General features: G+C 37.3%; 1 protein-coding gene across 4 annotated transcripts in view; it reads left to right on the forward strand.

Moving 5' to 3' along the window:
- Positions 1 to 495: 495 nt before the first annotated feature.
- The window catches only part of WASHC4 (WASH complex subunit 4), a 62,309-nt gene continuing 39,226 nt past the window's right edge, over positions 496 to 23,578 (forward strand). For 3 of the 4 annotated variants that reach the window (XM_086401122.1, XM_086401124.1, XM_086401125.1), the window contains exons 1-14: positions 496 to 614; positions 3,541 to 3,680; positions 4,583 to 4,636; positions 4,734 to 4,799; positions 5,656 to 5,701; positions 6,158 to 6,225; positions 11,152 to 11,234; positions 12,734 to 12,776; positions 13,406 to 13,509; positions 14,097 to 14,217; positions 15,837 to 15,960; positions 16,056 to 16,183; positions 17,014 to 17,174; positions 21,616 to 21,742. In XM_086401122.1, coding sequence (XP_086257248.1) covers positions 554 to 614; positions 3,541 to 3,680; positions 4,583 to 4,636; positions 4,734 to 4,799; positions 5,656 to 5,701; positions 6,158 to 6,225; positions 11,152 to 11,234; positions 12,734 to 12,776; positions 13,406 to 13,509; positions 14,097 to 14,217; positions 15,837 to 15,960; positions 16,056 to 16,183; positions 17,014 to 17,174; positions 21,616 to 21,742 — 1,326 coding nt within the window. In that variant the 5' untranslated portion in view covers positions 496 to 553. The remainder of the gene's footprint in view (positions 615 to 3,540; positions 3,681 to 4,582; positions 4,637 to 4,733; positions 4,800 to 5,655; positions 5,702 to 6,157; positions 6,226 to 11,151; positions 11,235 to 12,733; positions 12,777 to 13,405; positions 13,510 to 14,096; positions 14,218 to 15,836; positions 15,961 to 16,055; positions 16,184 to 17,013; positions 17,175 to 21,615; positions 21,743 to 23,578) is intronic. The other variant, XM_086401123.1, reaches the window with a different exon arrangement.

The raw sequence follows: 23,578 nt of genomic DNA on the forward strand, positions 1-23,578 counted from the left end.
CACATCGTTTTTGTTTTTTGTTTTCCCCTCAAGAGCAACCCGCATTGGGAGTGCAGGACAAGAGCGGCAAGAGCTCGGACGTTGGAGACCAGGAAGTCGTTGGCTAAACGAGCTTCTGGTAAGAAGTGCCTGGACGGCTATGTTCTAGTTGACCACGCCTTCCTATTAAGCCCTCACCCCATCAATTTTGCCCTCTTTAGGCTAGAATGAGGGAGCAGTTCTTTTAGTATTAAAAGTTCCTGGAGACTGCAGGGCTAAACTGAAGGTATAGAGATATGCCGTGAGAAATGAACTGGATGGTTGCGACGCCCACGTAGTAACTAGGGGACACCTAAAGGACCACCGCCAAGGCTGTGGCAGCCTCCGCCGGCCACCCCCGGAGGACTCGGTTTCCCAGCGGCCCCCGCGGCCCGCAGGGGCGTCTAGCCCCGCTGGCCCTCGCGAGCGGGGGCGGGGCCGAAGCCGGAAGTCACGTGCTGCTACAGCCGCTGGGGTGAGGCCGCGGTCTTAGCCAAGGCTGGTTTGGGCTGTGACTGGGGGAGGCGCCGGGGTGATGGCGGTGGAGACTCTGTCCCCGGACTGGGAGTTCGACCGCGTAGACGACGGCTCACAGAGTAAGGGAGCGGCAGGGCGAGGGCTGCGGGTGTACGCTCATCGGCCCACCGACGTCCGGGCAGCGCTCCTGCGGGAGGGCTTTGCGTTGCGGTGGGCGCGCAGCTTTCTGCGCCTTGGGGTGTGAGAGGCACGGGCTCGCGAACCTAACTTTCGGTGTCGGGAGCCCCAGTGATGGTGAGTCAGGCAGGCCCGGCCTGGCTTGGCGTATGGGGTTGTGATTGTCCGGCGGAGCGCGCCGTGGCCCGGGGGCGCGGCGTGTCCACTTGGTGCAGCCGGGGCCCCGGGCGGGGCTCCCCCGGGGAGGTCCGCATCCTGGGGAGCGGAGGCGGCCTGGTCCCTGGTCTCCTGGGACTTTCGCTGGATCTTCCGAGCTTGCAGTTTTAGGTGAGGTTGAGGTCGAGGTTCCTGTTTCGGTTTCCTGTTTTTCTTCGTTTTCCTCCCAAACCAACTTTGGGAAGTTTCGAGTGTCTTTGCCTTCATATTCTTAGAACTGTAGAAGGTAGCGAAAAAGAACTCAAGCGTGAAAAACAAACACGTGAACATCAATTTATTACCTTCCATGTCTTTTATTTACGTTTAATGGTATTTTTGAAAAGTGATGCCCTGTGGTTTCCAGCGCACCTAGACAGGTTTCGGAAATTAACAGCATATCTCCTGCAGATTTTACTTCATAAAATTGGATTGTCTCATTTTAATTTAGAAATCCAATCTCCAAAACCTAACAAATTCAGTTCCACGTAGCAAAATTTAGAGGTCAAGCTATTTCATTGAAACTACTTAAGATGAATACAAATTCGCAATCCGTTTCTTATATTTGGTAATATGAATCTGTATAGGTGATTTAAATAAGAGATATTAGGCTTAACTGCTTTTTGAATTTGTTTTTTTATGTAGTTTTCTCAAAAGGTGTAGTTTTTAAAAATTACGTGTAAATTTTGCTTAATTTTTACAAAGACAGACACATTAGATGTATGTAGATTTTATTAGCCTGTCAAAAGGGTGAGTTTAATTCAGGATGGTTAGCCGTTTCTCACAAAACTTTCCATGAGTTACTAGCTCTTACACAGCATGAGAAAACAATCCTGGTGATAGTGACACGATCTTTCAACTTGTTTGTGGAGAGGATTCTGTCTTTGTTAAAGTGAACTGCACCTTGTCATGTATGAAGTTTTATGGATAGAGGTTCCTTACTCTGTATCTGTGAAATATTGGATTGAAGATATGTTTGGGTTTGAAAATGGTTCTGGTAGATTGAATCAGTTCAGTCTGATTCACTCAAAGATATTTTCCACACAAAGATAAAAAAAGGAATTCAGTCTCTTGGAAGTGATAAGCATGTTAATAGGTTTTTGGAATTTAACTCTTGAAGAATCACTATAGAGTTCTTATTTCAGATCTTATTTTAACTTTTACCAGCTTAAAAACTTATCAGCAAGGAACTTTAATGTTATTACAGATTTTCTCTTGCCTGCTACTTTAATTTCCAAACAGACTAAATGAATAATTCATTGGCATGTTTGTCTAGCGTTGTCATTAAGAAGTCATTTTCTGGTTAAATGCAGCTTTGGTCATTTCCCTTGTAACTGAAAATTAGACAGGTACTTGGGATTTTGAGAATCATACACAGTTTTTAAAATTTAAGCTGTAAGGAAGGGAAGAGCTCTCTTCTCTGGGCCTGGTTTTCATTAATTTTTGGAATATGAATCATTTATATTGCTTTCCAGAATTGCCTGGATTAATGCTATAATAAAGCAGGAACCGTAATTAAATGGATCCACCTGATTCCAGGCATTAAGTTAACTAAATGAATCCACCTGATTCTGAACATTAGTTGCAGAATAGGGGAGAATGTGAAGCTAGATCTTCAGTGAGTTGGAACATACTTAAAGTTGCTTTGCATTGCTAATTTGAGGAGAGAAAAGCTTTACTTTTTTAAGAAGTCAGCAATTGAATAAAGTAATTCACATCAGTAAGAGAATCTGAGTTGGAGTTGAATTTGCTCCCTTTGGAGTAAGTAATTATAATGTATGGTGCTGAGTCACTTCAGTCTTGTCCCACTCTTTGCGATCCTGTGAACTGTAGCCCACCAGGCTCCTCTGTCCATGGGATTCTCCAGGCAAGAAAACTGGAGTGATTTGCCATGCCCTCCTCCAGGGGATTTTTTGAACCTAACGTCTCTTTCGTCTCCTGCATTGACAAGCAGGTATTTTTGATGAGTAAGGGAACTTTTTGTCCAGTTTATTCCAGTGACTTCTAGAGTCCTCTATTAATATGTAAAGTCTGTAAATATCAACACAATATTCTGTACTCAGTGTCCTTTACTGGCTTTTCCAATTCTATTATGATAATTAAAACAATATATCTTGGGGCATTATAAATATAAAATTAGCAATATAAATTTGGGGCATTACAGAAATAATACTGTGATGAAGCAGATCTAAAATCATTTCAAAAACAATATTTAGGTGTATTTTTAGGCATAGTTTACTGTGTAATTAAGCATTACAGTTAAAAATTTTGCTTCTATGACAGCTCAGATTTTTGCACCTAAATCAGGTTTTTTGCACAAAGTAGTTGTTTATGATTAAAATAGAGAATTAGGACATTGAGTTGTCTAAGGCATTTTCAGATTGTTTAGATTATGGGGTAAATAGTATAGTGACTTTTTCATAGTACTTTAAAGTTATAGTTTTAAGATGATTTCTTAAAGTACCATCTACTGTATGTACAATTATTATTATACTTGGAAAAGATAGAAAGTTCAATTACTGTTTAACTTTAGAACTTTATTTTCAAGAATTCCAGACATTCCAGGGTGATACATTAACAATGCTTACTATCTACTTTTCTGTGACTTTTGAGATTATTTGAAGTAAATGTCTTGTAATTCATTACTTTTCACAAACTTTTCAAATTTATATTTAGAAATTCATGCTGAAGTCCAGCTTAAGAATTATGGGAAATTTCTTGAGGAGTATACCTCTCAATTGAGAAGAATTGAGGATGCACTGGATGACTCAATTGGAGACGTTTGGGATTTCAATCTTGATCCTATAGCATTAAAGGTTGGAATTTGTTTTATTTTTAATTTACGTATACATTTTCAGAACATATATGCCTTGAAAACAGTGTTCAAATATGGGATATATATTTTTATTTGGAGTCTAGAGAGCTAAAAGAAACTTGGAGAAACATGGTTAATTTCCTTTTCTCTAAGCCATGCATGTGTGTGTTTTGTTTTTTTTTTTTTTTAAAGAATGATGCAAACTCCAGTCTTTGAGCTGACTTTTGTTTTTCATTATCAAGAAAATGAAGAGGGTTGGAATTGCATATTAAGGCTGTGTTTTCTTATTAAGACTATTTTACATACAGAAAAGTGTGTAGATTTAAAATATATTGTATGGTGAATTTTACCAAACATCTATCCCCTTGTAACTCATATCCCAGTCAAGATAAAGAATATTTCCATGATTTTTCAAAAGCTCCTTTATGCTATTTAGGGGCTCTTAATATGGGAGTGTTTTTATTTTTATTTTTTTAATATATAAAATAAGCTGCTGTGTTCCATTTTGAGGTTGTTCTATTTTGTTTCATCTTTGAAACTGTAGCCTCTTACTACTCAAATAATAACATTTTTTAAGCATTTATTATGTGCTAGACAACTGTCCTAAGGTAGCAGTGTTGACTTTTTAATAGCAACTTTCCTGAGATGTAATTTGTGTATCATACAATTTCTTTGGTTTGTAGTGTTTCCATAGACTTGTGCCACAGTCAATTTTAGAACATTGTCACCACTCCAGAAAGAAATCCTGTACCTGTTAGCAGTGCCCATCTGCTGTGGGACGGGTGCTGAGTACAGGGTCTAACACAACTTTCAGTGAAATAGAGCTAGTCTCAATTTGTGTATTGAGAATTTTAATGATTTTTTTTAAATTAAAAAGGAATTTATTTTCCTTTGTTTCTATAGCTTTTGCCTTATGAACAGTCTTCCCTTTTGGAACTCATCAAGACCGAAAACAAGGTACAGATTCCTAAACCTAAAAATCTATTTTTTAAAATGCTTTCATTATCTTCTATAATTTACTTCTTTCCTTTTGTATTTTTCCTCATGAAACTAGGTCCTAAACAAAGTCATCACTGTTTATGCTGCACTTTGTTGTGAAATCAAGAAATTAAAATATGAGGTAATTATTTATATTCTTCAAGACATTAAAAACATGATTTAAAAGCAAATATGAAAAAGCAAATATGCGCTTTTATATGTGTAAGTGTGCACAAATATTTCATGAAGATTGGGTGAGCTATATATTTATTTTAGCAATAATAATGAGACCATTCACTAAGTACTATTTACCAAACACCATGCTAACCCTCTTAACAGTAATAACCACTTGGAGGTACGTGAGAAATAGATGAGAAAATTGAAGCTTAAAGAGGGTGTCACTCATCCAACATTTTATTGGTAGTAATGGTTTGAGTCTGGGCCTGCATTCCTTCTGTATTACTTGTCATATATACTGGATCTTCTGGATATAACTGATTTTTTTTAAAAAGGTTCGAATTTTTCATGGTTTGCGTTTCTTCACCCGTGAGCCATTAAAACTGGTAGATGGTAATAAAAAAGGTTTGAATTTATAATGTTTTGCATTTCCTCACCCATGAGCCTTTGAAAGTGGTAGATGGTAAACTTCATCTTTTCTTCTTTAGATTTTTTTTTTTTTTAATTTATTTTTCTTTTTTACGTTTTTGGTACTACATGGTTGCTTTCTCTCATGAACTTGTGAGAGGATGTCGGACAGTTAGAGTGGTCAGATAAAGTAAAGGCTAAAGAAATCAAGAAATAACTTTGAGTATCAGTAATATCTTTGGTATTCTAAAGATAGATTGAATTTACCTATATTATAAGCAGTTTTTGAAGTTAAGTAAATTTGTATGTATGATGTAGTCATCTGTGTATTATTAAATAAGGATAATGAAGACAGCCTAGGAATTTAAAAACAAAATAGCAACCTTTAAAATTATTTTAATTTTTTTAAACAGGCTGAAACTAAGTTTTATAATGGTCTCTTGTTTTATGGAGAAGGAGGTAAGTTTTAAAATTTCACATTGTAATGTTGTGGTACTTGAAATAAACAAAGTTAACTGACAATTCTAGGACTGTTATGATCATGTAAAGTGTTAGTTTGAGCAGTGAACAGTCACATTTCTTTGTTGCTTTGTGTTTTTATTTAGTAAACAGGTGAAAACCTCAGTGAACAAGCGGCAGCAAATTCTGTATAAAATTGATCTGTGAATATTTTTATAAATTACAAAGCACAATAGCTAGATGAAGATTTTCCTTGAATTCATTAAATAGTGGGACAGATGGTTGCTTTTAATTGTGTGATTAATGATTGTTTCATTTTTCTCTTTAGTGTAAAATTCTATTTTTCATACTATCCAGATTAGAAGATGTCCTAATGAATAAAAATCATTTTCCTTTTTTGATGTTGATTGACTTTAAGATAAAAACTTGAAATATTCTTCATGTTGCTTTTTAAAGCTACAGATTCCAGCATGGTGGAAGGTGATTGTCAAATTCAAATGGGGAGATTTATTTCATTCTTACAGGTAAGTGGTTTTTACTTTTTATTGAGTTTCCCACCCCCCCCCCCCCAAAAAAAAGTTTGAGTAAATCACGTAATCAGAAAAGAGTTCTGAAATGTCAGATGCTCAGAGATTGTACTCTGAGGGTAAGGCACTTTGTTGGCATTGGATTATATTTAAGGAGATTGTAATTCCTGAAAGATTTTCAAAGCGTTTTTAGTGACATAAGCTATCAAAATAAGTTTGTATAATTTCATTTATGGACAGTTTATCACCATGCCTCTTAAAACAATTTAAACTTTGTACCTGGTAGGAAAAGATAATTTATGATAGAAAAAGTGGCTAAGAAAGATCATTAAGCTGATATATGGACAAGAGTGAAGTTTTAAAAGCAGCAGCATATGATGCTTTTAACCAGATGTTTCAATTTAGATATACTTTTCATTACTGTAAGGTTTTATTTTACAGTGTAAAGTTATTCTAGGTCTTTTGATTTATCAAAAGAATGAAATAAGTTCTGTTTCTCCCCTCCCTGTTGTAAAAGCAGTGCTCATATGATAAAAGCAAAAACTGGAAATCAGGAAACAGTAGCCATAATCCCACTTACCTTCTGACTGTTGGATATAAGATTTGATGTATTTCATTGAATCAGGCATGCTAATATGTTCAAATCTTTTATATCTTTACTACTTTGTTTTGGTCTTCTCACCTAATTGAGAGCATTTTGTTGCAGTTGTCCTCTATGATGGTACATGTCAGTCAGGGTTCAATCCAAAAGCAAGTATCACACAGGATACTTCAAAAGGGGAGATTGAAAAGAGCTACCATTTGGTCCAGCAGTACCATTCTTGGGCATATATTCTGAAAAGATGAAAACTCTTAATTTGAAAAGTTAACATGCACCCCAGTAATACAACACTGTTTACAGTCGATGAGACATGGAAGCAACCTAAGTGCCTGTCAACAGATGAATGGATAAAGATGTGGTATATACATACACAATGGAATATTACTCAGCCACAGAAAAGAATAAAGTAATGTCATTTGTAGCAACATGGCTGGACCTAGAGGTTATCATAAGTGAAGGTAGAGAAAGACAAATATATCATTTATGTGTGGGGTCTAAAAAATAATGCAAATAACTTCTTTACAAAACTGAAACAGACTCACAGACATAGAAAACAAGCGTACGGTCACCATAGGGGAAAGGTGGGAAGAGGGATAAGGTAGAAGTACGGGATTAACAGGTGCACACTGCTATACGCAAAATAGGTAAACAGCAGTGATCTACTGCATAGCACAGGGAACTGTACTCAGTTTTTTTATTAACCTTAATGGAAACGAATCTGAAAAAATATATTGTTAAATCACTTTGCTGTACACCTGGAACTAATACAATATTGTGAGTCAACTGTACTTCAATTAAAGAAAAAAAGAATATATATTAAATCTAGAGAATTGGTTACATAAGGATTGGAGGGCTGAAAGGAAAAACAGTGAGGTAAGCCAGAGGACGCAAGTATCACCCCTATATCTAGGTAAAAAAGGAAAAAGGTTCAGGTTGTTAGAATCTGAGAGCTAGGAGGAGGAGCCCCAGGGAATTAGTATTAATATCATAGCTCTGAGGAATCAGTGCTGCCTGGCTGCTGCTGGTAGACTTTAAAATTGAATATTGCTTCTGGAGTCATTAAGAGTTCGACACGACTGAGCGACTTCACTTTCACTTTTCACTTTCATGCATTGGAGAAGGAAATGGCAACCCACTCCAGTATTCTTGCCTGGAGAATCCCAGGGACGGGGGAGCCTGGTGGGCTGCTGTCTATGGGGTCACACAGAGTCCGACACGACTGAAGTGACTTAGCAGCAGCAGTGCTGAAAGAAGCTGGAGCCTGGGGCAAGTTGTGATTGCTGGGTTGAACTGATCCTGCCTGGATTATGTTGATAAAAACAGCAAGAAATAGAAGGGATGTCCCTTTCCTGCCTTTAGGTCTCCTTTTAGTGCCACCTGTTGACAAAACCTAACAGGAAGCCTGCTGGGCTGGGGTCTGAGAAATGTTGATTTGCAAGGTTGAAGTGAAGGTGTCAGTTTCTCCTTCTGGTTTTGTCAAATTTTGCATTTCTTATTTTGAGGACGTTTTATTTGGTGCTTATGAGTTTAGAATTGTTAATAATTTCCAGTAAATCGAATTGTTTATTGTGTGATGACCTTCTTAAACTGTGATAATTATGTATATAATATATAATTACATACATATTAATTAGCTATACTAATGTTAATCAAAATCTATTTGATACTACTATCACTGCCCCAGCTCTAGTTAGCATTTTCTTTTTTTAAAATTCTTTTTTATTCTTTCAGCCTTTCAGTGTCGTTATGTTTCAGTTGTGTTTCTCTAAAACTGGATCTATTTGGATTTTGCTTTTTTATATAATCTGAAAATTTCTGTGTTTTAACTGGTTCTTTTTCTGTATTTTATAGATAGTCTGTTATGTACCAGGACTCGTTTCTACCTTTTGCTTTGTGTTTTCTATTTGTCCTGCATTTTCTAGTCTTTGCTTTGCTTTTATTAGATTTATAGAAGTTTAATAAGAGATAACTGGAGCTGTTTAAATAAAATTGAAATGCATTATTTTCACTTTTAAAACATTTAAATTGTGGATCTCACAGCTGCATATAATTTCATTTTATATATTCAACAAATGTTTTGGGAGCCTAGCATATGTTAGAAACTGTGATTGGTGCTTGGGATACAGCAGTGCACAAAACCAACACATTTCTGCCCACAGAGAGCTTATTGTTTAGAACAGCCATACATTTAATTAGATTCTAAATAAGATAGGTGTGAATTCAGTTCAGTTGCTCAGTCGTCTGACTCTTTACGACCCCATGAACTGCAGCACGCCAGGCCTCTCTGTCCATCACCAAGTTCTGGAGTCCATCCAAACCCATATCCATGAAGTCAATGATGCCATCCAGCCATCTCATTCTCAGTTGTCCCCTTCTCCTCCTGCCCTCAATCTTTCCCAGCATCAGGGTCTTTTCCAATGAGTCAGCTCTTCGTATCAGGTGGCCAAAGTATTGGAGTTTCAGCTTCAACGTCAGTCCTTCCAATGAACACCCAGGACTGATCTCCTTTAGGATGGACTGGTTGGATCTCCTTGCAGTCCAGGGGACTCTCAAGAGTCTTCTCCAACACCACAGCTCAAAAGCATCAATTCTTTGGCGCTCAGCCTTCTTCACAGTCCAACTCTCACATCCATACGCGACCACTGGAAAAACCATAGCCTTGACTAGACGAACCTTTGTTGGCAAAGTAATGTCTCTGCTTTTTAATATGCTGTCTAGGTTGGACATAACTTTCTTTCCAGGGAGTAAGCATCTTTTGATTTCATGGCTGCAATCACCATCTGCAATGATTTTGGAGCCCAGAAAAGTAAAGTCAGCCACTGTTTCCACTGTTTCCCTATCTATTTGCCATGAAGTGATGGGACTGTATGCAGTGATTTTAGTTTTCTGAATGTTGAGCTTTAAGACAACTTTTTCACTCTCCTCTTTTACGTTTCATCAAGTGGCTCTTTAGTTCTTCACTTTCTGCCGTAAGGGTGGTGTCATCTGCATATCTGAGATTATTGGTATTTCTCCCGGCAATCTTGATTCCAGCTTGTGCTTGCTCCAGCCCAGCGTTTCTCATGATGTACTCTTTAGTTTAGTTCAGTCGCTTGGTCGTGTCCGACTCTTTGTGACCCCATGAATCGCAGCACACCAGGCCTCCCTGTCCATCACCAACTCTGGAGTTCACTCAGACTCATGTCCATCGAGTCAGTGATGCCATCCAGCCATCTCATCCTCTGTCGTCCCCTTCTCCTCCTGCCCCCAATCCCTCCCAGCATCAGAGTCTTTTCCAGTGAGTCAACTCTTCACATGAGGTGGCCAAAGTACTGGAATTTCAGCTTTAGCATCATTCCTTCCAAAGAAATCCCAGGGCTGATCTCCTTCAGAATGGACTGGTTGGATCTCCTTGCAGTCCAGGGGACTCTCAAGAGTCTTCTCCAACACCACAGTTCAAAAGCATCAATTCTTTGGCGCTCAGCCTTCTTCACAGTCCAACTCTCACATCCATACATGACCACAGGAAAAACCATAGCCTTGACTAGACGGACCTTTGTTGGCAAAGTAATGTCTCTGCTTTTGAATATGCTATCTAGGTTGGTCATAACTTTCCTTCCAAGGAGTAAGCGTCTTTTAATTTCATGGCTCTGCATATAAATTAAATAAGCAGGGTGACAATATACAGCCTTGACGTACTCCTTTTCCCATTTGGAACCAGTCTTTTGTTCCATGTCTGGTTCTAACTGTTGCTTCCTGACCTGCATACAGATTTCTCAAGAGGCAGGTCAGGTGGTCTGGTATTCCCATCTCTTTAAGAATGACAAACATATTCCTGGGAAAATCTATATTTCACTTAATGTGTGCCAAGCCTGTTAATAGGTAGGGTTAAAGGTTATAAACATTTGAAGTTATTTCAGAGTGATTTCTGAAGACCCTTTCCATTCCTTGTCACACTTTGTAAACTGGCAGCTTTTGAGCTTCATTCATTCAGATGTTCATTTAATAGGCAGAAATTGAGAAGCAGTTGAAGATTAACCACAGTACTGGACAGTGGCTATTCAAAGAAGGAGTAAGACAGTCTCTGTCACTTAGGAATTATATGAGCAGTGAAAGCAAGACTTAAAATACAAGGATGAATGAAATGCTATGGAGGCAAAGAGGTAGAAATGACCGTGGGAGGTGAGTGAATAACTGATTGCTTGAAGGATGCTTTAAATCTTATTGCAGGTTAACTGGAGATTTTTACTAGAAAACAGTTTTATTCTTAGCGTTGTTAACATAAAAGTCAGAAATGATGACGTTTACTCAACTTGTAACATATACTCAACTTGTCATTTCAGGAACTGTCTTGTTTTGTTACGAGGTGCTATGAAGTGGTGATGAATGTAGTCCATCAGTTGGCTGCCCTCTATATCAGTAACAAGTAATGGATTTTAAAAATCATTTTGCATTTTTAATAGAGATGCAGGGAACGTCTTTTCTTAAACTAGCTAAATATTTAAAAGGTTTTCGTGTGTTTACTCATTTATTCCCTCATTCCTTCATTCACGTACTCATCTTTCTTTGAACGCTCGTGATGTTTTAAACACTCGTGATGTGTATAATGCAGAGGTTAGGAAGACAGTTTATACCGTGGTGCAGGAACCCATTATCTGTCTGAATGAAAATGTTGACAGAATAATCTTTAATTGTAGAGAAAAGGGCTAACATAGAATGTACTGAGTTCTCTTACTGCTTTTCTTTACATTGAAGTATTCTTGGCTCATTAGAATCATATGACACTTAAACTACTGAATCTTAGGGAGAGGGGACTAGATAATCTTTAATTCTAATGATCTTCCAAGTTTGGATATCATTGCCCTAAATCAAGAAAAATGATCAAATTGTCATGGTTAGTATTCCTAACCACCACAGAGTAATACCTTGCATTTGATTAAAACTTTATACTTAATTTTTTCCCACTCACTTACAATCTTAAAATACCTTTGTTTAGGTATATGATGAGGAGTTCTCAGTTGTGAGAAGAGAGATAACTGAGGCCCAAAGGAAGTATTTGCCAAGATTCCATAGCAGTTTCAGTCTGATTCTTTCGGTCACCAGTCCATTCATTGTTGTTGTTCTTAGACCATGCTGCATCTTAACTCTCTTTGTAAAGTGGAAGAGTGTGTTGTTTCCCATTCTCGTGTGCTTCTGCTCTGTCAGATACTTAGCTCTGTTTTTCACTAAAGTTCTCATGGCAGAAGGGACTGACAGCATAGCTACGCCGGCCCGCCATAGAACCTGGTGTGTGATTCAGAGACCCCTCTCTACCACAGCCCTGTCCTAGAAAGACAAAGTTTATTTGAATTTTGTATTTAATTTTTAAAGTATTCTGTCTTGCAGAATATTTTCTATGTGGTTTAATATATAAGTATTAATTCATTTACTGTTGAGTAGGTTGAGTCTCTGGGAAGTAAAATTGAATTATCCTGGGGCTTTGACTTTGGTGTAATCCCATTTGTATGCATTGTTTTCTCAGTAGGAATGAAAACTCTAGAAATAAACCCAACTGAAGAGAGGACTAGTTTCCAAATGCCAGTTTGGGTAGGATAGCAAAGATTCTAGTTGAAAATTGAGAAATTCTAATAGTTTAGAAATAAATGAATATCAGTTTTGGTATTTCTCTGCTTCATCCCAAGCTAGATGGGCCATGTATTGACATGTACCTACCCACTGAGTTGGGTATAGGCAAGGAGAGTACGTTAGTCCTCTTCTTGGGTGTGGACTATGATAGTAAACTTGTGTTGCATAAATTTTAGTGACTAAAGCCTAAATAAAAGTAAATACATTTTTAAATTCCAAGAGGCTTTTTCCTTAAAATAAACATGAACTGTGACCAAAAAATGAGGTTTTCTTTTAAACTTGGATGTTATTTTATTACAGGATTGCACCCAAAATTATAGAAACAACTGGAGTTCATTTTCAGGTAAAAGTAATTTAACTTGTAAAATAATAATTTTTCGCGTATTTTACTTTGGCATTTATATGATTGGGGAGTACTACACTTACTGCAAGGCTCTTAAAGGGTTTCTTTCTTTTGCATTTGTTCTCTCATTTGTGAACTTGATGAGGCGTTATTGACCCACTGTGACTTCCTAGTATTGGCCCAATGCAGACTCTCGAAGTTGGTGGTCCTCAGCCTCTTTGGCACTAGGGACCGCTTTTTTGGAAGACAGTGTTCACAGACCACAGGGGTGGGGAAGGGGGTGAAGGGATGGTTTGGGGATGATCTAAACACATTGCATTTACTGTGCACTTTATTATTATTACATCAGCTCCGTCTCCGATCATCAGGCATTAGATCCTGAAGGCTGGGGACCCCTGCTGTAAGTGGTCTGAGGGAATCTACAGTAATGTGATTAAGGATGAAATTTGGGTGAAGGGTTTTCCAATTTTAGGCTGTTCCATCTTGAGGATTAGTAGTTTCATCTGTAGCTTAACTTTCCCACTGCTTTAAGTTAGTAATTATCCCAAGTGTGTTTAACTTTAAAATCCACATGAAGCTTAACTTCTAACTAGTGATTAAATGATAATCATTAAAGGTTTTTTTTGCAGACTATGTATGAGCACTTGGGAGAGCTGCTAACAGTTTTGCTTACCCTGGATGAAATTATTGATAATCACATCACATTAAAAGACCACTGGACTATGTACAAAAGGTGAGCCAACTAAAATGTTTAAAATATTCTCTTTGTACAGTTAATGTATTACTAAAAAATAAATATAAATAGTACAGATCCTTTAAGAGACCTGAAGATACATATTTAGAAGGATCTCATTTCAGATTTTCTTTGAAGACAGTAACCATTCTTTTAATTGCAGATGGGCTTTTTGAGAGTATGATATACTTGTATAAAGCATCCTAATTCTTAAAGTGTAGTGAATGTTAATTTGACTATTTTAGGACCCAGGTTTATTTTCCTTGTTCTATACAAGTAACATTTATTCTCAGCTTGGTTTTATTTTGTTTTATATTCCAGACTTTTTAAAGTGAAGGCATTTTATTTTATTCAATCTATTAGGTTTTCACTAAATTTTATCTAGAGAGTACCAGGTATCTGAATTGAAGATGATATAAAAAGGTATGTGATTAGAAATTTAAATATATTAGGATTGTTTTTGTTCAAATTTTCAAATGTGTAGTGTCAAATAAATGATTATAAATACAGAACTTTGATTTTGGGGAATAGTTTTAATATAAGAATTTATTGGCAAATTGAAGGTCTTTCTCCTCCTTTTCTACAAGGTTACTGAAATCTGTCCATCACAATCCTTCAAAGTTTGGAATTCAGGAAGAAAAGCTAAAGCCATTTGAAAAGTTCTTGCTGAAGCTAGAGGGGCAGTTACTTGATGGAATGATATTTCAGGTATGAGAGCTGTATCAGACTGTAATAAACGGGCTTCTGTTAGTAGACCCAGCTCAGAGTTGTAGTGGGGCACTTTTATAACATACTGTTGTGACTGTATTTTTCTTTAAAAGTGCTTAAGCTTGAAACATTGATTATGTTGTAAAATATAATTATGTCAGTATCTAGTAGCTAATGAAATTAACAGTATACTGGTTATATTTGGGATAAAGTTTTTTTTTAATTATGTAAAAGGATAGAACTGTTCGAGGATTAGTATATAAACAGTTGTTTGTCAGGCATTTTTTTGTTGTTAATCTCTAGATTTTAGATTTGTGAAACAGCCTCTTAAAAGTCTGTTTTAATTCTTCCTACACAGGGAATATAATTTGGATCTATACAATTCAGGTAGCTTCTAACCATGTAGCTATTTAAATTAAAATAAATCACCCTCTGCCATACTAGCAACATTTCAAATGCTAATAGCCACATGTAATATAATTATCACACTTGTGTGTGTGCTCAGTCCTGTCTGACTCTTTGCAACCCCATGGACTGTAGCCCTCCAGGCTCCTGTGTCCATGGGATTCTCCAGGCAAGAGTACTGGAGTAGGTTGCCGTCCTTCTCCAGGGGATCTTCCTGGCTCAGGGATCAAACTCACATCTCCTGCATTGGCAGGCAGATTCTTTGCTGCTGAGCCACAGGGAAGCCCTCACACCTTAAACTTACATATGTTACATGCCAGTGGTATCTCAGTAAAACGGCGGGGAAAGTCAGCTGTGGCTAACAGTCATACCAGTCAGCACATACATAAAACATTTCCATTATCAGAGGAAGTTCTGTTAGATGGCACTGCTTTGGTAGTGTTCACCAGAAGTTGTATTACAGTACACCCTTGAACAGCATGGGTTTGAACTGCACGGGTCCACTTATATATGGATAGTTTTCAATAGTAAACACTATAGTATTACACAGTCCATAGTTGGTTGAATCCAAGTATGGAGAGGAACTGTGGATACAGAGGGCTAGCAATAAATTATATGTGATTTGACCCTGACTTGTTCAAGGTTCAACTGTATATTCCATTTAAAGATCTATTTCAAAGTTACCTTTAATTTATATTTTAGATGGTCACAGTTTTTACAGAATGATCACAGCTCTTGTTTATACCAATGTAACTACAAATCCATTAATTTTAGAAGAATTTTTTTCATTGATTCTTTTTCCAGGAGCCATTTCTACACATGATGTAATAAAGTGCTAGGAGAGTAATTGTAACCAGAAAAAATAAAGTCTCTTCATAAAAGTAAATTAAAATAATAAAGCATGCTTTCCCATGCTTCATCAGATACACCTTCTGTGTATCACCAAGCACCACTGTGTCCCTTCTTGTAGGATATAGATTTTCAGTTCTGTTTTATTCCTTTCACATAACTGGTGCTCAAATATATAAGTATATATACATTTCCCATTCAGAAAGATTTAGATATTGGATTAGATTGAAAACTTGAGCCTCAATGTTAGTAAAATTAAAATGATGAATGTAGGATTTTATCACTCTATATTTAATTCTGTTTCATAGCATATTAAGTCATGTAACTTATGAGAGTCTAAATTTCTCTAAACGTTTTCTGTGTAGGCCTGTATAGAACAGCAGTTTGACTCTCTCAATGGAGGAGTATCTGTGTCGAAAAATAGCACTTTTGCTGAAGAATTTGCACATAGTATTCGCTCAATTTTTGCAAATGTAGAAGCCAGACTTGGTAATGTAAAATGCATTCTTTTTTTTGTTTGTAAAGTTTTCATTTCCTTTAAAGCAGAACTATAAGTATACTCTTTTTCTCTCATGTTTTATAAGGAGAACCTTCTGAAATTGATCAGAGAGACAAGTATGTGGGAGTTTGTGGACTCTTTGTATTGCACTTTCAAATTTTTCGAACTGTTGATAAGAAGTTTTACAAGTCTTTATTGGACATTTGTAAGAAGGTGAGAATTTGTAACTTCTGTTTTTTTTCGATTTGAATAGATGGAAAAGATTTTGGATAAAACTAGATACTTTAAAATGTGTTTTATTCCTGCTTACAAAAATGATAATTTTTGTAATAATACTTATAAAACTAATAGTATAATATTCATTTAAAAAACTAAGCTGTCCAAAAATAAGTAACATTGTACATGAAAATACCCCATAATTCCGCATCATATAAATACAGATTAGTAGGTGCTTTTCTGGATCTTTTCCTGTACATTAACTTCCTATTACTACTTTTATCTCTTTTCTTTCTTTTCCTTCTTTTTGTCATTCATTCCCATTATTGAAGTAGGAAAAATATGAGATAATTTTTTTTTCTGTCTTTGCTGTTTCCATGGTGTGGCGCCTGATTTCAAAGTTGAAAATTTAAACATTATGTAGAATCAGGTACATTGACCATGAGAACCCAGCCATCTTGGATATGTATTCTGCATTTTTTCACTAATATAAAGTGAGAGTAAAGGTCGTAACGATTCAAGTTTCTGTTTAATTTTTACATATTTTTGTTCATCTGAAAATCCATGAGTGTGTTTGTGTATGTTGTGTATGTTGTTTAATATTTAGGCAGAATAAAATTAATGTCATGCTCCACACCAGGTACAGGAATGCCTTGCCCTGAATTCTGTGCCATGTTAACATAAATTTTTTCACATTAATGAGGATCTTTTTATCATTATTTTTCTTGAAATAAATTGTCTTCCTTTGCCTGTTGTTGGACTATTAAACAGTTCATTATTTAGCCTGCATTTAATGATTTCCCCCTTTATTATATTTCCTGTTTCAGGTACCAGCCATCACTCTAACTGCTAATATTATTTGGTTTCCTGATAATTTTTTGATCCAGAAAATACCAGCAGCTGCCAAACTTCTGGACAAAAAAAGTCTTCAGGCCATTAAAATACACAGAGATACTTTCCTACAGCAGAAAGCACAGTCACTTACCAAGTAGGTTTTATAAGTATCCATAATGAAGCTGCTTAGATATTTTATATTTTAACTCTTATACTGATTCTGAATATATGGAAAGCATTTGAATTATAAGATCAAACATAGTTACTCATTACCAGAGAAGAGGCTGGGCAGTCTCTCCGAGATTTATTTTCTAGGAGTGTGTTCTTGTTTTAAATGTTGTAGGCGTAAACCTCAGCTTACGATGTGGACAAATTATGCGTTATGGAAATACATGTACATGTGCGTACCCTCACGTATACACACACATGCCTTTTTAGCAGGTGCATTACGTAGTTTTTGTGTGTGACGTGAAGTTGCTGCAGTAGATGCCATTTGATGAATTAAGAACATCGTGTGTACGTGCTTCAGTGTTGATTTTTGCAAGATTGATGCCATCCTTTTTTTATTTTTATGAAAGTAATGTATGCCTGTATTTAAGAAGTTAAAAAGTACTAAAGGTTCAAAGGGAAAAATAATTGTCCTCTGCTGAATTGCCCCCTATACCTTAGTCCTGTTCCCTAAAAGAATACTTTAACTCCTAGTTTCTTCTAATATTTACATCTTTTAGCTTCTTTTCCTATGTAAAATTTGAAATATGCACAAAATAGAGAAAACGGTATAATGAACTCACATGTTCTCATCATCTGGCTCAACAGTTAAGTTTACTCACTGGAGTATATTGCATTCTCCCTGGAGTATAGTGCTAAAATTTTATGTTGACCTAGATGAAGATTTTAAGTGAGGTGTCATGGGGCTTTGCCACTGGCCTGGTACCGATCACGGTTTTTAATCTGTAACGTAGTTATATGATACTATGGAAAACTACCCACTTTGTGTTGATCTTCACTGTTGAGGGGGAAGTTGCATCACTCCCGTACAGTGGGAAAGGAGGAGTATGTTTGGAATGTATGAGATCCCCTAAAGCATCTTTTAGTACTCCCAAGTCAGGTCTTGTGATTAAAGTCATGGAGAGTGATAGCAACTCAATTCAGGCAGGACTACTCAGGGCAGAGATTTCAGGGCTCTCCAATACATGCTAAGACAGAGTTGAGAGATGAAGACATAAGTTTGGGGTTATATTACGGAGATGAATTCAGTAGGATGGAGAGACAGGAATCAGATTTATTAGCAGTAATCTTAAAAAAGATTCGGATATTTTTGTTATCGGAGGCTTAACGTTCTTTAACAATGCAATACAATTGATAAAAATGTCAGTTTATATTTAGATTACATTAATAATTATACCCAAATTTTGGAAATGAGTTGCCATGTCTAGGCTAGGGGAATTGATAGTTGCATTGAATTTTTACGGGTCACATAATTAGTGTTTGGTGGTGCCACATTTTAAGAGGGCCACAGAGTGCAGCATCCGTGGATGAAGCCGATCAGGATGTTAGATCTGAGAACCATGACCTTTGAAGACTCGGTGGAAAAGTCTCTATATGGTTTGACCTTTAAAAGAGAAATCTGAAGAATGATGTATTTTCTTTAAATATTTGGAGGGCGTTCAGATTGAATAGGGAACAGATTTAATTCCTGTGTCTTCAGAAGTTCAGTCAGAACCAAAAGATGAACATGGCAGATATTAATAGTAATTGCCAACATTTTTAAGCTTGTTCTAGGCAACCCACTCCAGTATTCTTGCCTGGAGAATCCCAGGGACAGGGGAGCCTGGTGAGCTGCCGTCTATGGGGTCGCACAGAGTCAGATACGACTGAAGCGACTTAGCAGCAGCAGCAGCAGTAGGCCTTCTGCTAAAGGATTTAAACACAGTCTTACATAAACCCTGTAACAATCTTCCCATATGGGAAATTGTAAAATCACAACTAATATTTACCCTGTGCTTTCAATAAGCCAGTATATTCCAGGAACTTCATATGTGTCATCTTTTTTAATCATCAGAAAATCCTGTGAGGTAGATTCTGTTGTTATGGCCATTTTATAAGTGAGAAAATTGAGATACAGAGAGAGTGACGTTACTCAAATTTAAACAACTAATGTGGCGGAGCTGGGAGTTTACCTGTAGAGCGCAAGCCCTTAACACTACTACAAAGTACTATTTTCATCCCATTTTCAGGTAAGGAAAATGAGACTTAGAGAAATGAATGTTGCCAGGGCACACAGCTAGGTACATGTCAGAGAGGCCAGGCAGACCCGTGCCCAGCCTGCTCTGAGCCTTTGCAGCAGAGTTGTGTAAGCTGCCCTGAGGAGTAATGACCTTACACCAGAGCTGACAGGCAGAACACAGAGGACTGTCAGTCCAAGGTGCTGTAGGAACTGAGTCTTCTTAAGTGAAAAATAAGTTGACTTTCAAGGATTCCCTCCCCCCATATGATAACATTTTAATGTTTCTAAATTCTTTTGTTTCAAAAATACACCTACACAGTCATTGCAGAGCTCCTTTGAGCTGAAGGGGGCAGTGTCTTTTTCATTGTCATAACTGCCAAAGAAACCTCAAATTCACAACACTGAAGTAAAGCCCGGGAGAGAGGAGTCCTGCTTGAGTCCTGATCACATTCTCCTCCTCAAAGTGGAGGCGTTGCCCTGGGATTTGGCCCTTTATCTGTGTTCCAGACTTTTAAATCAAATTATCCACAAGTCAAATAATAAATTTTAGCACCATTTGAGGCAGAGTGCAACTGTTGGTGGTGTTTGTTTAATGGAATCCTGGCTCAGCAGAAATAATTTTTCTCAGATTTGATGGTGAGGTTTCACCTCCTTAAAACACATAGAATCAATTGAAATTAATTTATTGTTTTTAAAATAAAAGAGTATACCTTAAATAGTTGTGCCCCTGAAAGTTCTCATCTTGAGTGATTTGATATGCTTTGATAGAGTGATGTAGTGTTAATAAGCAACCTGCTTAGAATTTTATTACTGATTCAGCTTTTCGAGGTTGGGACAGTTTCCTAGATTTGGGCTTAAGTCCTGGCTCAGCTGAGTACTAGTATGATGTTGGGCCCATTACTTAATTTCCCTGTTTGTCAATTTCCTGTTCTGTAAAATGGAGATCATAATATGTTGGTTACCTCACAAGGTTAATGTGAGGATGGAATGAGTTAATTTGTGTAAAGTGCTTTTAACAGTGATTGGATATTTAGTAAGCATTCAGTAAATGTTAGCTTTAATTTTCAGATTCTAAATACTTCATTCTGGTTCTGGCTGTCATCTCCTTTCCTCTGCATTATCACAGAAACTTCCTAAGTGGTTTTCCTGCTTTTGCCATTGTCCCCTATATAGTTTATTTTCAGTATGCCAACCAAAGTGATTCTGATCCTCCTCAGAGTTAGAGTAGGTCAGTCTGCTCAAATCCGCTCGCAGGTATCCCCAACCTTCAGGATCTAATGCCTTGATGACCTGAGGTGGAGCTGATATAGTAATAGAAATAAAGTGCACAATAAATGCACTGTGCTTGCATCATCCCATAACCATTCACCCCAGCTCCCCCAGGTTGTGGGAAGATCATCTTCCGTAACACCGATCCCTGGTACCAACAAGGTTGAGTCTAAAGGGGGGCTTCCCTGGTGGCTCAGAAGGTAAAGCATCTGCCTGCAATGTGGGAGACTCAGGTTCGATCCCTGGGTCAGGAAGATCCCCTGGAGAAGGAAATGGCAACCCACTCCAGTACTCTTGCCTGGAAAATTCCATGGATGGAGGAGTCTGGTAAGTTACAGTCCATGGGATTGCAAAGAGTTGCACACGACTGAGCAACTTCAGAGGCTTTCCACTGAAGTCCTTACCGGGCCTTATACAAATCCCTTTCTACTCTCCACTTTACCTGTTCCTCCAACCCACTCACCCCTGTGTATCTCTGATCTCCTTTTCTGTTCTCACCCATCCTCTCTGCTCTTCAGTCATCCTGACTTCTTTTAGTACTTGAGCATGGCGCACACTCTTCTGTTTTGAGATGATTGCATTTGTTGTTTACTTTCCTAAAATTCTCATCTGTTGAATATTTGCATGGATTACTTATTTGTCTCCTTCAAATCTTGGCTCACAATCACTTTTTCAATAAGGCTACTTTGATCACTGTGTTTAAAATTGTACTTGCTGCCCCAGTCACTTTTCCCTGCTGTATTTTTTCCGTAGCACATATCTGACATCTCAGAGTTCAGTTACTGATTGCTTTATTGCACAGCTCTTCTTTCTAGAATGTAAGCTTCATGGGAGCAGAGATTTTTGTCTGTTTTGTTTACTGCTGTTTTTTGTTTTTAGTACTGAAAAACAGTGCCTGGCCTGTATAGACATTCAGTGAATATTTGTTGCTTAAGTAAATTATGTGTGTATGTATAACATGTATATTTCGAAAATCTGGAAAAAAAAATCTGAAAGATGAATTGACTGCTGCCAGGAAATATTTTATTGTAGCCAGAAGAAGAAATGGAAGTAAATTTTCTTTCCTGTGCTGAATAACCTCAATATTTTCCTTTGTTAGAGATGTACAGTCTTACTACGTCTTTGTGAGTTCATGGATGATGAAAATGGAATCTATTTTATCTAAAGAGCAGAGAATGGATAAATTTGCCGAAGACCTCACCAGTAGATGTAATGTTTTTATACAGGTAGTTGCATCTTCTTTCTTAGAATGTTTGGATCATTTATTTGTTAATCCAGTATGCAGAAGGTACACTGTGAAAGAACTGTGAAGGGTAGGATATGTTTTTGTGTTTAAAACTGAAATTGATTTGGTTATGTAAGTTTGAGTCTGTGTGACTTGTTTAGATTTTCTAATACATGCTTTTAATATATGCATCTAATATATTCAAATCTACATTCCTTCCAAGTCCTGACTTCTTAGCTGCATCCCGTAAGTTTTGATGTGTTGTATCTGTATTATTCTTTACTTCAAAATACTTAAAAAAAAATCATTGTGATTTCTCCTTTGCTCTTTTGACTGTTTTGAAATAGAATTCTTCATTTCCAAAAGTATGAGGATTTCCTAGTTACCATTTTATTATTGATTTCTCCCAGTATGAAAATATTTTCAGTATTGAAGTTTGTTCAGATTTGCATTGTGGATCGGGCTATGGACAACTTTGGCAAACATTTCATGTACACTTAAAAAGAACATAGTTTGCTTTTTTTTGGTCATTGTATTTTATATATATCAAGTAGGATCATATTTAATTATTTTGTCTGAATATTCTGTCAGTTACTGAGATAATTGGGTTGGAATCTCCCACTGTGTTATAGATTTGTCTTATTTATCCTTTGTAGCTTCGTCAACTTTCATTTTATGTGTTTTGAGACTAAATAGGCACATAACATTTAGAATTGTTATAGCTTAGTGGTGAGTCAAACCTTTTATCATATCTGGTAATGCTTTTTGTCATAGGTCTCTTTTGTGTGATAGTAACAAAGCTGTACCAGTTTTCTTTTAATTAGGTCTGTCTGCAAGGTCCATCTGTTACTATCCTTTTATTTTCAACCTGTTTGGCTCCTTTATTTAATGTGTGTCTCCTTTCAGTTCAGTTCAGTTCAGTTCAGTCTCTCAGTTGTGTCCAACTCTTTGCGACCGCATGAATTGCAGTACACCTGGCCTCCCTGTCCATCACCAATTCCCGGAGTTCACCCAAACTCCTGTCCATCAAGTCGGTGATGCCATCCAGCCATCTCATCCTCTGTCGTCCCCTTCTCCTCCTGTCCCCAATCCCTCCCAGCATCAGAGTTTTCCAGTGAGTCAGCTCTTCACAAGAGGTGGCCAAAGTACTGGAGTTTCAGCTTTAGCATCAGTCCTTCCAAAGAACACCCAGGACTGATCTCCTTTAGAATGGACTGGTTGGATGTCCTTGCAGTCCAAGGGACTCTGAGGAGTCTTCTCCAACACCACAGTTCAAAAGCATCAACTCTTCGGCGCTCAGCTTTCTTCACAGTCCAACTTTCACATCCATACACGACCACTGGAAAAGCCATAGCCTTGACTAGATGGACCTTTGTTGGCAAAGTAATGTCTCTGTTTTTGAATATGCTATCTAGGTTGGTCATAACTTTCCTGCCAAGGAGTAAGTGTCTTTTAGTTTCATGGCTGCAGTCACCATCTGCAGTGATTTTGGAGCCCCCAAAAATAAAGTCTGACACTGTTTCCACTGTTTCTCCATCTTTTTTCCCATGAAGTGATGGGACCAGATGCCATGGTCTTAGTTTTCTGAATGTTGAGCTTTAAGCCAACTTTTTCACTCTCCTCTTTCACTTTCATCAAGAGGCTTTCTAGTTCCTCTTCACTTTCTGCCATAAGGGTGGTGTCATCTGCATATCTGAGGTTATTGATATTTCTCCTGGCAATCTTGATTTCAGCTTGAGCTTTTTCCAGCCCAGCGTTTCTCATGATATCCTCTGCATATAAGTTAAATAAGCAGGGTGACAATATATAGCCTTGACGTACTCCTTTTCCTATTTGG

The sequence above is a fragment of the Bos grunniens genome, chromosome 5, assembly GCF_055505025.1.
Source record: "Bos grunniens cultivar Pamir isolate PY7600 chromosome 5, Bosgru_T2T1.0, whole genome shotgun sequence".
In the NCBI taxonomy this organism is placed as follows: domain Eukaryota; kingdom Metazoa; phylum Chordata; class Mammalia; order Artiodactyla; family Bovidae; genus Bos; species Bos grunniens.